We start from the raw sequence: 14,689 nt of genomic DNA on the forward strand, positions 1-14,689 counted from the left end.
GAGGGAGGAGCGTTTCAGGGGAGGGCTGATGAGGAGGGGAAGCCTGGGAGGGAATGAGGCCCAAGAGGTTGCCAGAGGCCAGGCCATGTGGGGCCACTGGGTCCTGGGAAGAAGTTCTGGACAGTCAGAGGGAGCCACTGTCACTGTCACTGGGATGACTTCATCCATAATGACAAGAGATTGTGCATCAACTTCCTTGAGATTTTTCATTTTTTAATGAGTAATCTGGTGTAGGATAGCATTCATATTTCAAACAATTTTCAAAAGATTGTTCAGACTCCGGTATAACTTTTCTCTCTCTCTCACCTCCACCTGCCCTCCCTCCCTCCAACCTCCTCTCTGTCTCTATCCCTCTCTCCTGATTCCTCTCTCAATCCCTATCTCCATCTCTCTCTCTCTACCTCTTATCCTTAAGGAACATGGTTTCCTGAAAGCCAATCCTCCATGTCTCCACAGTAAAGATACTTTCAGAGAATAATCAGGAGAGCTCATCATGTCATAGACTTGCACAGCATAAGCCATGATTTTGAAACATATTTTTAATAGTGGTTTGACAAATAAAACCACTTGGATATCAAACCATACTGTAAAGCTATAGTAATCAAAAGAGCATAGACTGGCACAAAAACAGACACATAGATCAATGGAACAGAACTGAGAGTAACACATATATGGACAATTGATTTATGACAAAGGAGGAAAGAACACACAATGAGAAAGTCTTTTCAGTAAATGATGTTGGGAAAACTGGACAGCCACATGCAAAAGAATGAAACTAGGCCACTATCTTATACCACACACAAATATTAACTCAAGTCAGACTAAAGAGTTTGTTAAGACCTGAAACCATAAAACTCCTAAAAGAAAACACAGATGGTAACTTCACTGATATCAGTCTTAGTCATGTTTTTGTGTATCTGACTCTAAAGGCCAGGGAAACAAAAGCAAAAATAACAAATGGGACTATATCAAACTAAAAAGCTTCTGTACAGTGAAGGAAACCATCATAAAAATGAAGAATGGGAGAAGATACTTGCAAATCATATATCCCATAAGGAGTTAATATTCAAAATATATAAAGAACCCATTCGACTCAACAACAGAAAAACCCAAACAACCTGATTAAAAAATGGGCAGAGGATATGAATAGATATTTTTCTAATGAAGACATACAGATGTGAATAGGCACATGAAAAGACGTTCAACATTACTAATTATTGGGGAAACGCATATCAAAACCATAATAGACACATCACCTCACACTTGTTAACAATGGCTATTATTGAAAAGACAAAGAATAAAAAATGTTGGGCAGAAGGTTAGTGGGGCTGTACATTGGTGCAGCCACTATAAAACACAGTATGGAGATTCCTTAAAAAGTTAAGAATAGAACTACCATATGACCCAGCTATTCTACTTCTGGGTATTTATTTTAAGAACATGAAAGTGCTAGTTGGAAAAGATACATGCAACCTTATGTTCACTGCAGCATTATTTACAACAGCTGAGATAAGCAAACAACCTAAGTGTCCATCAATGGATGGATGACTAGATAAAGAAGATGTGAAATATACACACAGTGGAATACTACTCAGCCATAAAAAGGAATGGAATCCTGCCATTTTCAACAACACTGATGGACCTTGAAGGTATTATGCCAAGTAAAATAAGTTAGATAGAGAAAGACAAATACCATATGCTTTCACTCATATGTGAAATTTAAAAAAACAAAACAAACAAACAAAATAAAACAAAGAAAACCTCATAGATACAGAGATCAGATTAGTGATTACCAGAGGAAAAGGGCGTTGCAGGGAGTGAAATGCATGAAGGGGGGTCAACGGTATGGTGACCAATAGTAAATAGACTTGTGGTGGTGATCACTTTGTAGTGTATACAGATACTGCATCATAATGCTGTACACCTGAAAGTTATTTTTTTAAAAAGAAAAAACACATATTTTAATAGTGGTTTGACAAATAAAATCAATTTGGAGGCCAGTGACAATAAACTGAATATAAAAAGGATAAAATATTATTGATCCAGAGTTAAGTACTGACAAGAGACTTTCCCCAAAAGATTGATTTGGTGTCTAATTCTTACTAGGACTATATTAACTCAAATACTGTAGGGTATCATTTATTTTTTTTGTTTCCTTCTTCTCATTTTGAAAATAGTTTGAGGGTCACAGGACAAGACTTATCATCATAGTGATGGTATATCTCAAATTATATGAGGTGGTCTTGATTTTAATTATTCTGTCCCATACTTTTTGGGAACAAGTTATCAAATTATAGGCTTAAGAAAGCCACTATACCTGTAGTTGAAATTTGTTTTATGGTTCTAATCCAGTTCAAACATTTTGAGAAACTGAGCCCAATTAAACTTTTATTAGACTATTCTAATAAAAAAGAATGAACTGCAAGTTAAACATGGTGGAAATGACTTCTCTTGAAGTCACCTTTAAATGCTTACTTTAAAAGGATGAAAGCACTGATGGGTTTTCTGTATGCCACTTCCTCTATAAAGTCTTTCCTCTCTGTTCTGCTGCCCTTTGCAAAACACTCGCCCTCCTGATCTTGGCCCCGGGTGTCTATTATAGCAGCTCAGCACCATCAGTGAGCACGTATGTCTGGCCATCTGTCCCTCTGTCCCCAGTGGCCAGCTGCCTGCAGGATCCTTTCCTTTGTCTCTGAGCTCCCCACTCCTAACACAGTGCCTAACATGGTATCAACAGTAGTCAGTGTTTATTCACTAGAAAGAATGAATAAAGTGAGATTTATTTGGTGCAAAAATGGGGATTTAAGATTCTTCCTTTAGGTAGGTTTATTTGCATTAAAATAGAAGTTTGGGACATCAGTGAAGCTTTTATTAGTACAGATTGGTACTTTTGAAATAAATTTTGTGCTTGTGGGCTTAATAACACAATGTGTTTGGTTTTAAGCTATATGTAAACTATAATTTAGTATTAAATTATTTAATTATATTAAAAGAAATCTCATCAGATAATAGTTTCCAAATATAGAACAAAATCCCAAGAATGAAAGGTGAAGGCCTACGCTCTATTTTACCCGTGACTTAAGAGCTTGAGGGTCAATTCCAGCACAGCCCCCGGCTTCACTGACTGTTTCAGCCTAAGGATGGGATTATTCCCAAACAGAAGCAGTAAACAGAGCAAGAGGAATCTGGGGACTCCTTAAGAGCAGGAGTGGAGGCTGCCCTGGCCAGTGCCCTAGGTCATTTCCTGTTTGGGAAAACGTACATCAAACTAGAGCATCAATTTTCTTAAGGTACCACTTGCCTGCACAGATGGATTTCCATAGCTCAGTATCTCTCCAGTTTTTCCCTTTGTGGATTTAATGCAGCTTATGCATAATCTTTGCTGTATTAATATTCACTGATTATGTGCTGCAAAATGATATGAATAAAGGTGCTGTGTTCATTCATTTAAAGCAGACACGGCTCCTGCCCTCAAAGGCCTTTCAGTTATGGTGGGGGACACAGATGATAACCTGACAATATCACAAGTACACAATTATAAACAGAGATGGGTACTCAAAGGAAAAGTACAGAAAACATGAAAATGTGCAGCACAGTCATGATTGAGTTGAGGCTGGGGGTCAGATAAGATGTCTTTGAGGAAGAACAATTTAAACTGAAGTTTGAAGGAAGAGGAGAACAAACAAAACAAGATGTGTGTGTGTATGTGTGTGTGTGTGTGTGTGTGTGTGTACGTGTCCCCATGCACACGCCACCCCAGGGAGAAGTCAGAAGTATCTGCACGTGCAATGGCCCCGGGGTGGAAGACAGGATGGAACGTTTAAGAAATGAAAGGTCACTGTTGTTGAAGTCAAGGGAGCAAAGGGGAGAGGAATGTGAAATGTGGCTGAAAACACAGAAAAGGGTGAGAGCAGCAGCCACTTGTAGGCCACATGCAGGATTTTGGTGTTTTCCCAGGAAAAACAGGAAGTCAGAAGTCACTGAGGAGCTTTAAGAAGAAGAGTGAAATGGTAAGAACTGTATTTTTAAGAAGGAATATTCTGGCTGCCCAGAAAAAGATTTAGAGGGGAGCAAAACTCCTATTATATTCCATTTTAGCAGGAGGGAAAGGTGACAGAGGTGTGGACAAGAGGTGGTAGGAAGTGGTCTAATTCAAGACAGACTTTGAGAACAGAGTCAACAGGACTTCCAAATGGGGTGGATTTGGGGGATGAGAAAATGAATAGAATCACAGGCAACTCCTAAGTTTCTGGCCTGGGCAACCGTAGGGTTTGGAGAGACACTGATGGGGATACAGTGGCAGAGACCCGGTCTGGAGAAAGATGAAGAATTTAGTTTGGGGCATGCTGAGTTCAGGGCCAGCTGTCAGGTAGGCAGAGTGATCCATGAGTGTGGCATTCAGAGAAGAATAAATATGGACCAGTAAATTAAATATAAGTCATTAGCACTGGGATGGCAACTGAGGTGTGGGCATTGATGAGATCATCTAGAAAAAAGTATAAAGGAAGAGAGAAGAGGAGGTCCCAGGACAATGCTCTGAGGAATGCCGACATGAAAGTGGATAATCTGGCCCAAGAAGCCAAGGAGCAGTCTGGAGATGGGAAGACAAGAGAAGTGTCAGTGAGAGGGTAGTGAATAATGCTGAATGCCACTGAGAGGTCGAGAAAGATGAGGGCTGGCACAGCCCATTATATTGAGCTACACTGAGGTCCTTCAATCACCAGTGCAACTGGGCAAAAGCCCGACTGGAGAATGTCAGGAGTGAGTGAGAGGGAAGGGAACGGAGACCATGAGTGAAGGCAATTTCTTGGAGTGGTTTAGCTTAAAGGAGAGGAAAGCGAGCAATAGGTAGAGAGGGCAGCTGGGTCACAGGAGAGCATTTTGATTTTTAATATTGGAAACACTTGAGCCCATTCAAATATTAATAAGAAGAGTCCAGTAAAAAGAGAGAAATTGTAGATAAAGAAAAAGTTGAAGGGAGGTTGAGGTTCCTGAGATGGCAGAAGGGACTGGGAGTGAGGTCTGCTCCAGAGAAGGGATACCTTCTCTACTGTAGCAGGAAGGAGAGGGGGTGCAGACACAGGTTGGTGTGTAGCAGAGCAGAAATCTGAGGAGGTTCTCCTCAATTTGTATATGTTATAATTACCTGTAAAAATAAATGTCTGTGTGCTCTGAGGTGCTTGTTGTCAAAGATAAGCTGCTATTATGAAACTAACCACAGTGAAATTTTACCTAAAGAAAAATTCCTGGCTGTACAGTTTTGTTTTATTCTGCTTTGGTTGTTTAATGACTGGTCTTTTAATTTTGTATTATATTTGTCATATAGATTTTTCCAATTTTTAAAAAGTCAGGTTAGTTGAAGTTAAATTTATAGACAGTAAAATTTAAAATTACCCCTTCTAGATGGTATTATGATTTCTGACAAATGTGTATACTTTTGCAACGACCACTAAAATCAAGATATATGATATTTCAATAACCCTAAACACCTCCCTCTAGTTCCTTTGCAATCAGTTTCCTCCCCAGCCAGCAACCTTGGCAACCACTAACTGATTTCTTCTCCTATACTTTTGCCTTTTACAAAATGTGATATAAATGAGATCACTAGCATGTACCTTTCTGTGTCTAGCTTCTGCTACTTAGCATAGTGCCAAAGTGGTCAATGAATTAAGACAGTTTTATTATTTCCTTGCCAGTTCTTCATGTGTTTTATTTATATTTCTTGCCTCATTGCACTGACTAGATCCCTTAGTATGATGTTGATAGAAGTGGTGAGAAAGGATATACTTGCCTTGTTTCCAATTTTAGTAAGAAAGAATTCTTTGTTTCATCGTTAATTATTATATTAGCTATTTAGTTTTTTTTTGTAGATACACTTTATCAGTGTATGGAAGTTCCCTACTATTCCCATTGTACTGAGAGTTCTGACCATGAGTGAGTGGATTCAAATGCTTTGTCTGCATTTATTGAGATAATCAAATATTTTTTTCTCTAGTTTGTTAATATGGTGAATTACATTGATTGATTGATTCTTTAAAATGTTAAACCAGCCTTGCACTCCTGGGGTAATTACCCTTTTGATCATGATTTATTACCTTTTTAATATTTTATGACACTTGATTTGCCAATGTTTAATTAAATATTTTTATTCATATGGGATGTTGGTCCATAATTTTCTTTTTTTTCTAATATATTTGTCTGATTTTGACATTAGAGCAATCCTGGTCTTGTAAAATGAGTTGGAAACTGTCCCCTTCTTCTGTGTTTCCTGGGAAAGTCTGTGTAGAATTGGCACTCTTTGCTCCTTAAACTTCTGGCAGAATTTGTAGTGATGCTATCTGGGCCTGTAGAATTCTTTGTTGGAAGGTTTTTACAATGAATTCATTTTCTTATATAGATATAAGGACAATTCAGGCTCTCTGTGTCTCTTGAGTGAGCTTTGGTAGTCAGTGTCTTTTTTTTTTTTAACATTTTTTATTGATTTATAATCATTTTACAATGTTGTGTCAAATTCCAGTGTTCAGCACAATTTTTCAGTCATTCATCGACATATACACACTCATTGTCACATTTTTTTCTCTGTGAGGTATCATAACATTTTGTGTATATTTCCCTGTGCTATACAGTGTAATCTTGTTTATCTATTCTACAATTTTGAAATCCCAGTCTATCCCTTCCCACCCTCCACCCCCTGTAACCACAAGTCTGTATTCTCTGTCTGTGAGTCTATTTCTGTCCTGTATTTACGCTTTGTTTTTGTTTGTTTGTTTTTGTTTTTGTTTTTTAGATTCCACATATGAGCGATCTCATATGGTATTTTTCTTTCTCTTTCTGGCTTACTTCACTTAGAATGACATTCTCCAGGAGCATCCATGTTGCTGCAAATGGCATTATGTTGTCGGTTTTTATGGCTGAGTAGTATTCCATTGTATAAATATACCACATCTTTATCCAGTCACCTGTTGATGGACATTTAGGCTGTTTCCATGTTTTGGCTATTGTAAATAGTGCTGCTATGCGTCTTTTAATACTTTGTCAGATTTATCTAAGCAAATATATTGTCATAAGTTGTTCATATCATTCCCTTGTTATCCTATGAATGTCTCATCTTTCTACACTGTTTACTATTAATACCCTGAATCATAAAGGAAGGGACATTTTTTCCCCATTGGAAAATATCCAATGAATGGAATATTTAATTATATGTAAATAGATATAAATGGAAGGAATGGGGGTGATGTGGCTAAGTAGAAAGATAAATTCAGTTGGCAAGCTGCCTACAGTAAGTTGGAATGTCGGGGGATGTGGTCCTGTGGATCATGACCTACCTCAAATCAGATCAGAGAATTTCTGGGCTGACTTTTGGTCTTGACTTCAGCATTGTATCAACTCAATACCAGCCACTCCAAAATTTAAATCTTCATCCTCAGCCTTCCTCTAATGTTCCAGAATTCAATGAGTATATCATATATTCCTTCATCATGTTAGGATCCAAACATTTCTTATCCTCAACCAACTTCTTTTCCCAACTTTTCCATGTGCTGATAATCTGGTTTAAGTCTTCAGCTTTTATTATCCTCCCTTCTTTGTCTCTTTTGTATTTGTAGTCATCACTTCTGTTGATTCCTCTTCAACAAAGCCTCTCACATTTGTCTCTTCTTCTATTTTCATTGTCATTACTTGAGTCTTTTCCTTAAATTTCACTCCAAACCTGATACAACATTTTCCTGATTTCTCATTCCTGCTAATTTATTCACTGCTTGCAGAGTGACAGCAAGAAAAAAGTTTTCCCCATGTAAATTCTTTCACGGTATTAAAATCACAACTCTTGTTTTATTTTTCTCTTTGCACTTTTTACTCTCTGAAATGCTCTGTATTTTAGTTGTTTATGCAGTGCATTATCTCCATCCCCACTAAAGTGTAAGCTCCATGAGGGCAAGGACTTTGTTTATTCCTGTATCTCTAGCACCTAGAACAGTGCCTAACATAAAGAAAGAGCACAGCGAACATTACTGAATGAATGAATACATTGCAATACTCTCAAATCACAATGTTTCCTAGTCACAATTAAATAAAATAGTGGTTCCTCTGCATGTGGTATTCACAGCTAAACATGAGGTCACCATTCATCTATCTAATCCTGTTCTTCTGTTCTTCCATGAGAACCCTAGGCTTCTGCTAGGCTAATTTTAATCCAGGTCCTTGCTAGCTGGTGCTTCGTATATGCAAGGCCCCATTCTGGTCTCATGATTTCTCTCCCTTCTCCTCACACTGTGCTCATTCCCCGTAGGCACCTTTGTTATGTGGTCTCCTTCAACTTAGAATGGTACCATCTTCCTCTTGACATCTTTTGAGGTAACTTACTTATCTTGTGAAATGGGTGATATCTATGACTTCCCCCATTTTTGCATTCCTACATATTGATTTAGTTTTTCATTATCATAGATTATGAGTAAATAATGTATTAAACCATATGTAATAAACTGATATTAGATTTTAAAATATGGAGCTGAAAGTGTGCATAGATAGCATTTACACTGTAAGAGAGCCATTAAAAAACTAGTATGAGTATAATTAAAAGTATAATTTTTTATAATTCTCAGTGTCCAGTTTGTTCTTTCCACTAATACACTCTTATTCTCTGTTTTATATATATTGTGTGTGTGTCTGTGTCTGTGTATATAAAAGTGTGCATGGGTGCATATGTATTATTTCCCCAATAAGACTATAACTCTTTGGAATTATTTTCTGTATCCTATATTCATGAATCCCCAAAGCACCTATTAAAATGGTTAGCATCTAGTAGGCAGTCAAAAAATTCAGGTTGAAGGATTAACTGATTTGCAAAAATTAACTAAAAGAAATAAGTCAGAGAAAGGCAAATATTGTATGAACTCACTTGTATGTGCAAAATAAAAAAGTTGTTGAACTCAGAGAGTAGACTGATGGTTGCCAGGGGCTGCAGGGTAGCAGAAGTAGGAAGATGTTGGTAAAAGGGTACAAACTTCCAGTCATAAGATCAATAAATTCTGAGGATCTAATGTACAGCATGGTAACAATAATTAACAATACAATATCATCTACTTGAAAATTGTGTACAGAGTAGATCTTAAATGTTGTCACCACACACACAAACAGAAAGGTAACTATGTGAGGTGATGGAGGTGTTATCTTACCTTACTGCAGTAATCATTTCACAATATATACGTATATTAAATCATCACATTGTACTCTTTAAACTTATACAGTGCTATATGTCAATTATATCTCAATAAAGCTGGAGAAAAAAAGAAAAAAGAAAAACAAAGGATCGAGATGTTTGGAAATTTATTTTGGGCAAACTTGAGCCCATGAGATCCAATTCAGTTCCATCTCAGAAAGAAAATGTTGCTGTGTAGAAAATATTCTACTCATTTAGACTTGGGTCAGGAAATCATGCTCCCATCCTAGCCAGAGGCATACAGGCTTTTTTTTTTTTTTTTTTTTAAACCAGAGGGAAAAAGAGGTATGTGTTTAGAGAATCAATCAGAATCAAATCTTCACCCAAGAATTTCTGTATAAACATTAACTTGGCTATACAGTCTTTACCCAGCTGTCTCTTTTCAAATTTACACAGGCAAAAAAAAAAAAAAAAAAAAGATGTAAACTAAAAATATCCCAATAACTGGAGGCTGACATCTGAAATCCTCTTCAGTTGAAGCATACAAGTCAATGCAACAAATATTTACATTAAGAACTGAAATTCTGGGAAACAGTTCAAAAAATTTGATAGGGCTAGGTATTAACAGACATCTCTGAACTGTCCAATGCATACTGCATAGAATATATTATCCTATTAAATATCTGCTCTCTGACGTCCTTCACAGAATCCCTGATAGAAATGTCCTCATGCCATGACAGTCAGCATAAGCCCAGGAATCAGGGACAGAGAAGGAGACCAGGCTAGAACACTCTTGCCACTTTGTCCTGCCGAGCTGTGGAACCCTGTCTCTCTCCTACACCACTATTCCCCTCCCACCCTCACTACCCGGGAGTCTGGGCGCAATGCGAGGACGGAAGCTGATCCACATTTCTAAGTAAATGTCCAGGGACGCCAGAAGACAAAGAAGCATGAAATAATATTAAACAGCAGAGCCATATTAGGCACAGATTTTAACTTATCTCTTCTACTGTAAGATGCTAAAGGACTCTTAAACCTGATGAATTTGAATACTGTACCAGTATTCAATCTAGCTAATTATGGCAAAATACAACTGCAACAACAATATAACAAAAACACTAACAAAAGAACCCCCATGCTATCGGAATAATCTCCACTGTCAGCACGAAGAAATACCAAAGTTACTGGGTTGTTGTGAAACTCCACGCTTTGCTTTGGCAGGATGGATGCAGTTTGCGACACATGTTCTCCTCAGCTGCTGACCAGAGATCATTAATGAGATGTAATGCTACTAGTACACTTACCTCGACAGTACAGAAGCAATTTCATTGCGAATTGTTGAAGTTTACTTATCAGTAAAACATGAACAAAGTTTACAAGATTCCTGAGCTCAAAATTAATCATTACTCTCTCTGCAGTCTCATGTTTTATTCATATCTCCTCATAATACTTCTATATTGCATCATAATTACTTGTGCCCTGTGCCTGTCACTGCCACTAAACTGTGAACCCACTGAGAGCTGGATCTAGGTTTTTGTTCATCTGTGTTCCTTTCAGGACATAGGGTAGAGTTTTATGAATACTAGATGAATAATAAATGTTAAATGAATGAATGAACCAACTGCCTAGAAAACCGAATGGCAATCCTACATACTGTTTATGCAGAATCTGTTCCGACTGACATTTACCTATTTGTTATCTATGGATCAAATGTTATCTATGAAACTAATCCAAGATCTAACAGCCCGTCAGTGTTTTAAATCTATTGTCACCATTATATTTCTCTCCATTCTACCTCCAAACTCCTATGAATGGCCAATTTGTATATCAGTAAATCTAAACAGAAACAGACATTTATGTAATAAATGGCAAGTTAGTAAAATAATATAATATCAAATACCATAAAGAAGACATAACAAAATTTACTTATTACTGTTTTTATACTTTAACGCATTTTTCTCTTTGTGGAAGTACAGCCTGTGGTGATCTCTTTAAGAGAGGCTGTAGGGTGGTGAACTTTCCATTTGAAAATCTGTAAGTCTGAAAAATGCCTTTGTTTCACCTTCACCTTTGGGTATTAATGTGGCTAGATACAGAAATCTCCATTCACAGTCCTTTTTTCTTTTTTTTTTTTTTAGCAGTAGAAGCTCTTATTTCCATAATAAGTCTTCTCAAAATCAGAGTCTTGGTTGGTAATACTTTTATTCTCTGATGACTTTTACGATTATTTCCTGTATTTGGAGGTTCCAAAATTTTTCTACAATATTATACTGCTTATCACATGGTTACCCTTTCATTCTGAAGTCTTATATCTTTTTTTTTTTTTAAGGTCTAAGAGGTTCTTAGGTATTATTTCTTTTAACTATTGGCTCCCCCGCATTATCCCTATATTATCCTCCGCATTCTCCTCCATAATCTCCTTTTTGTTAGATATTGGTTAATCTCTAGGATTCTTTTCATTAAACTGTCTATCTCTCTCTCCTTTTATCTTATATTCTGGAAGAATTCCTTAGTCCTGATATTCCTAGCTCACTAATTTGCCCCTCTGTTTTCATTCTACTTGGCCCTCATTAAGTTCTTAATGGCAGCATGTACACTGTCTCACTTTCAAGACCTCCTCTTGATCGTGTTGTTGTTTCTTGGATGGAGTACCACATTTTATATCTCTCAAGCTAGTAATCAGTCTTCTTGCTTAGTTCTGAAGCTCTCCAAGCTATGAAAGCTTCTTGTTCTTGTCTTTCTCGACGTTGGCTGTCCTCATATTTCTAGTCATTCCCAATTGTGAGCTCACATTTCCTACACTCTCAGCTCTCAACTTGGGCAGCCAGTCTTGCATGAGGGACTGAAGCAGCTGTGGGTGCCTGTGCTCCTTTGTGTTTTCAGTGAGAACAGGAGATGCAGAACAGGAGACAGCAGCTGGTCTCCTGAGCTTATATGGTCCCTCTTTGTCCTGGACATCATCAGCTACCTGGAGCCCTTCCCAATTTCTCCATCCTAAACACTGACCTAAACACTGGGGGGAGAAGGGAAGGATGCACAGGTTCACAGGAACAAACTGTCCCCCCCACCACAGCGCCATCACACCCTCAGTGGCTCTTCTCAGCCCTCTCCTATTCCAAGGTGTCACCACTTCTAGACAGGGGGCCTTCTTGGTGCTGCACATGACTTGGTCTATCATTTTCCCCTGCCTAACTCAACTCCACCATTCAGTCTCCCAGGAATTCCTTGAAGCCTCTAGTCCCTTGGGAAGTTTACTTCTTATTCTTGGGTATGGATAGAGATCAGAATGTTTCTTTGTATCAATTCTATAGTCTCCCAGATTTGGAAGGAAACTGCAGCATTTACTTACTCAGTCTGACAGCCTGAATCACCACATTTAGAATCTTACCCTTTAACTGAGCCTTCTAAGCAACACACAGAGTATACAGGAATTAGAGAAACACTGATAAGTACCAGTGATATGTTGGTTATTTTCCTAAGTTTGCTGTTAGGTCCAGTTCCCACTTTTCCCTTGTTTGACTCTGCATCACAGGAAACTACACTCCCTGACTCTGTTGACAAATGGCTTCTGGGTACGTTCAGCCAGTGGGAGGCGCTACTGGGGACTGGAAGAGGGGCTGCGGGAGAAGCCAGCACTCCCTACCGGGATGATGCCTCCAGAGCACATCCGGCTCCTCAGAGGCCCTGGCTTCTGTCAGGGAGCCCTCATCATAAGTCAGCTCCTGCCGCCAGCACCACACTCCGGCTTTGTAACACAGCCTTCTTTTCTACCAGAGTTCCTCCAGTTTGAGGGGTGCCAGAGTGCCTGCTATTCCTGGCTTCTGGGGTGCTGCAGCATTCCCACAATACCATCTCCTGTACAATAAATTCCTTAAAGTTCCTTTTGTTGAGAGGTCTAGAATGGTTTTGTTTTCCTGGCTGGATCCTGATTTGAAGATTAAAATTCTGAAGAGACATCTTCAAAGATAATAATGGGTAATTCCTTTTTTTGAGGGGAAAGGAGCACCACAGGGAATTTTAAACGTGGGCTTCTCAATATCTAAGATATCCCACGTTATTCCAAGGGGTGACATGAAATTATTTGACATGTAAATTTTGGCAATATATTTCACTTTAATCGCATATACGCCACAAAGCAGTTCTGCAAGGAAAGCCTGAGGGGCCTATCATGTTGTTAAACACAGCGTTCTAGAATTAGGAAATGCTATCCTAGAGGAGGAAGGCTTTGAATATAACAGAAACCTTGGTTAAGGCTTCTCAAGCTTTAGACCCACCTCCAGGGGCAGCCATGAGCTAGTTTAAAGAAAATACTTTTTATCATCTCTATTAGTTACCATTTTCTCTGTTGAGAGAGGGTCAGGTCACATGACAGTAAACCTTTAGAAAAATCTTGTGTAGCTCTATTTCTTATTTGGAAATAGAGAATACCTCTGCCTTCTAAGCCTAGTCCGTTGTTACCACTCCTCCACAAATGCTTAATAAGCAGCACAGAAACAAGAGAGCCCATCACTGTGACTCACGACCAGAGAGAACACGAGGGCCAGGCTGAGCCACCGGTACGCCATGAGGCTGCATATCTGAAGGCTCTGAAAGATGCCGCAGTTGTATAAAGCTCTGAATACCTGCTTTCATTCCCATTTTGAGTGTCTGAACTGCAATATATGGGCCACCTACTTATGAAAGGAGAGGGCTTACTTTGGCATGGGATAAATTGGTGCTTGCAGCAAGATGCTGTTTAATACAAAGGACGTTTCTTGAATTCCTTTCAGATCTGAGATCCACAGCTTAAGAGTGTTCGGTGTATATGTTTTAAAATTGCATGACCATTATACAATCCCTTTTCTTCAGCTGGCATGAGAAGGATATTCCCATCCTCTCTACGCTCTGTTCTTTGCTTCCTCAAAGCTGAGGCGGCAAAAACACTGCCAGCCTTATCCAGCTTTTCATGGAAAGCCGCCACTCTTAACTGGCGCCTAAATGCAATTTCAGACCGTCCCAGGAGACCTTCGTGCTTTGAGGTGAATTCATAACGTGAGGGCCAACAAAGAAGTTAACACAAACTTGCATTGTTGAAAAGGAAAAGAGAAAAAGTCTGCAGGCTTACTGAAGGAGCTCAGCTTCTGTGAGTGCCTCTGTCCTCTGCTCCCCAGTGACAAGGGCAAGTTCATCCTTCAGCTCCTGGATTTCCTTTTGTAGGCGTAGAATCATCTACAAATGGCAAAGCAGGAGAGTAAATGTCAGCTCCTCCTTCAGGGGAGTTATGTGACAGAGAATGTACATATTTCAAAATTATAAACTACTTCAAGGATATAAATATGTAAAGAGAATGATATAAAAGGCACACTTGTACCTACCACCCAGCTTTGTCAAATCTTAACATTTTGTCAAAATAGTCCTAGATTTTTTTTTTTTAATTAATAAAACATTACTGATGTAACCGGAGCCCCTTACTCCTGTTCCCGTTCTGTGATTCCTGGGCTGATCACTATCTGGCATTTAGTGGGTAGCATTTCCCTGCATGTTTTCAAA

At 38.6% G+C, this 14,689-nt stretch overlaps 1 protein-coding gene and 1 long non-coding RNA gene across 11 annotated transcripts in view; one reads left to right on the forward strand and one right to left on the reverse strand.

Annotated features, from left to right (window-relative positions):
* Positions 1-14,689, reverse strand: part of KIF6 (kinesin family member 6) — a 296,241-nt gene that overhangs the window by 164,842 nt on the left and 116,710 nt on the right. For all 9 annotated transcript variants that reach the window (XM_032463003.1, XM_014564323.2, XM_032463004.1 and 6 more), the window contains one exon: positions 14,265-14,368. In XM_032463003.1, the coding sequence (XP_032318894.1) occupies positions 14,265-14,368 (104 nt within the window). The remainder of the gene's footprint in view (positions 1-14,264; positions 14,369-14,689) is intronic.
* LOC116658268 overlaps positions 3,502-14,689 on the forward strand; it is a 100,568-nt gene continuing 89,380 nt past the window's right edge. For both annotated transcript variants that reach the window (XR_004313570.1, XR_004313569.1), the window contains exon 1: positions 3,502-4,010. This is a non-coding gene — a long non-coding RNA (uncharacterized LOC116658268). The remainder of the gene's footprint in view (positions 4,011-14,689) is intronic.

This window comes from Camelus ferus, chromosome 20, assembly GCF_009834535.1.
Source record: "Camelus ferus isolate YT-003-E chromosome 20, BCGSAC_Cfer_1.0, whole genome shotgun sequence".
In the NCBI taxonomy this organism is placed as follows: Eukaryota; Metazoa; Chordata; class Mammalia; order Artiodactyla; family Camelidae; genus Camelus; species Camelus ferus.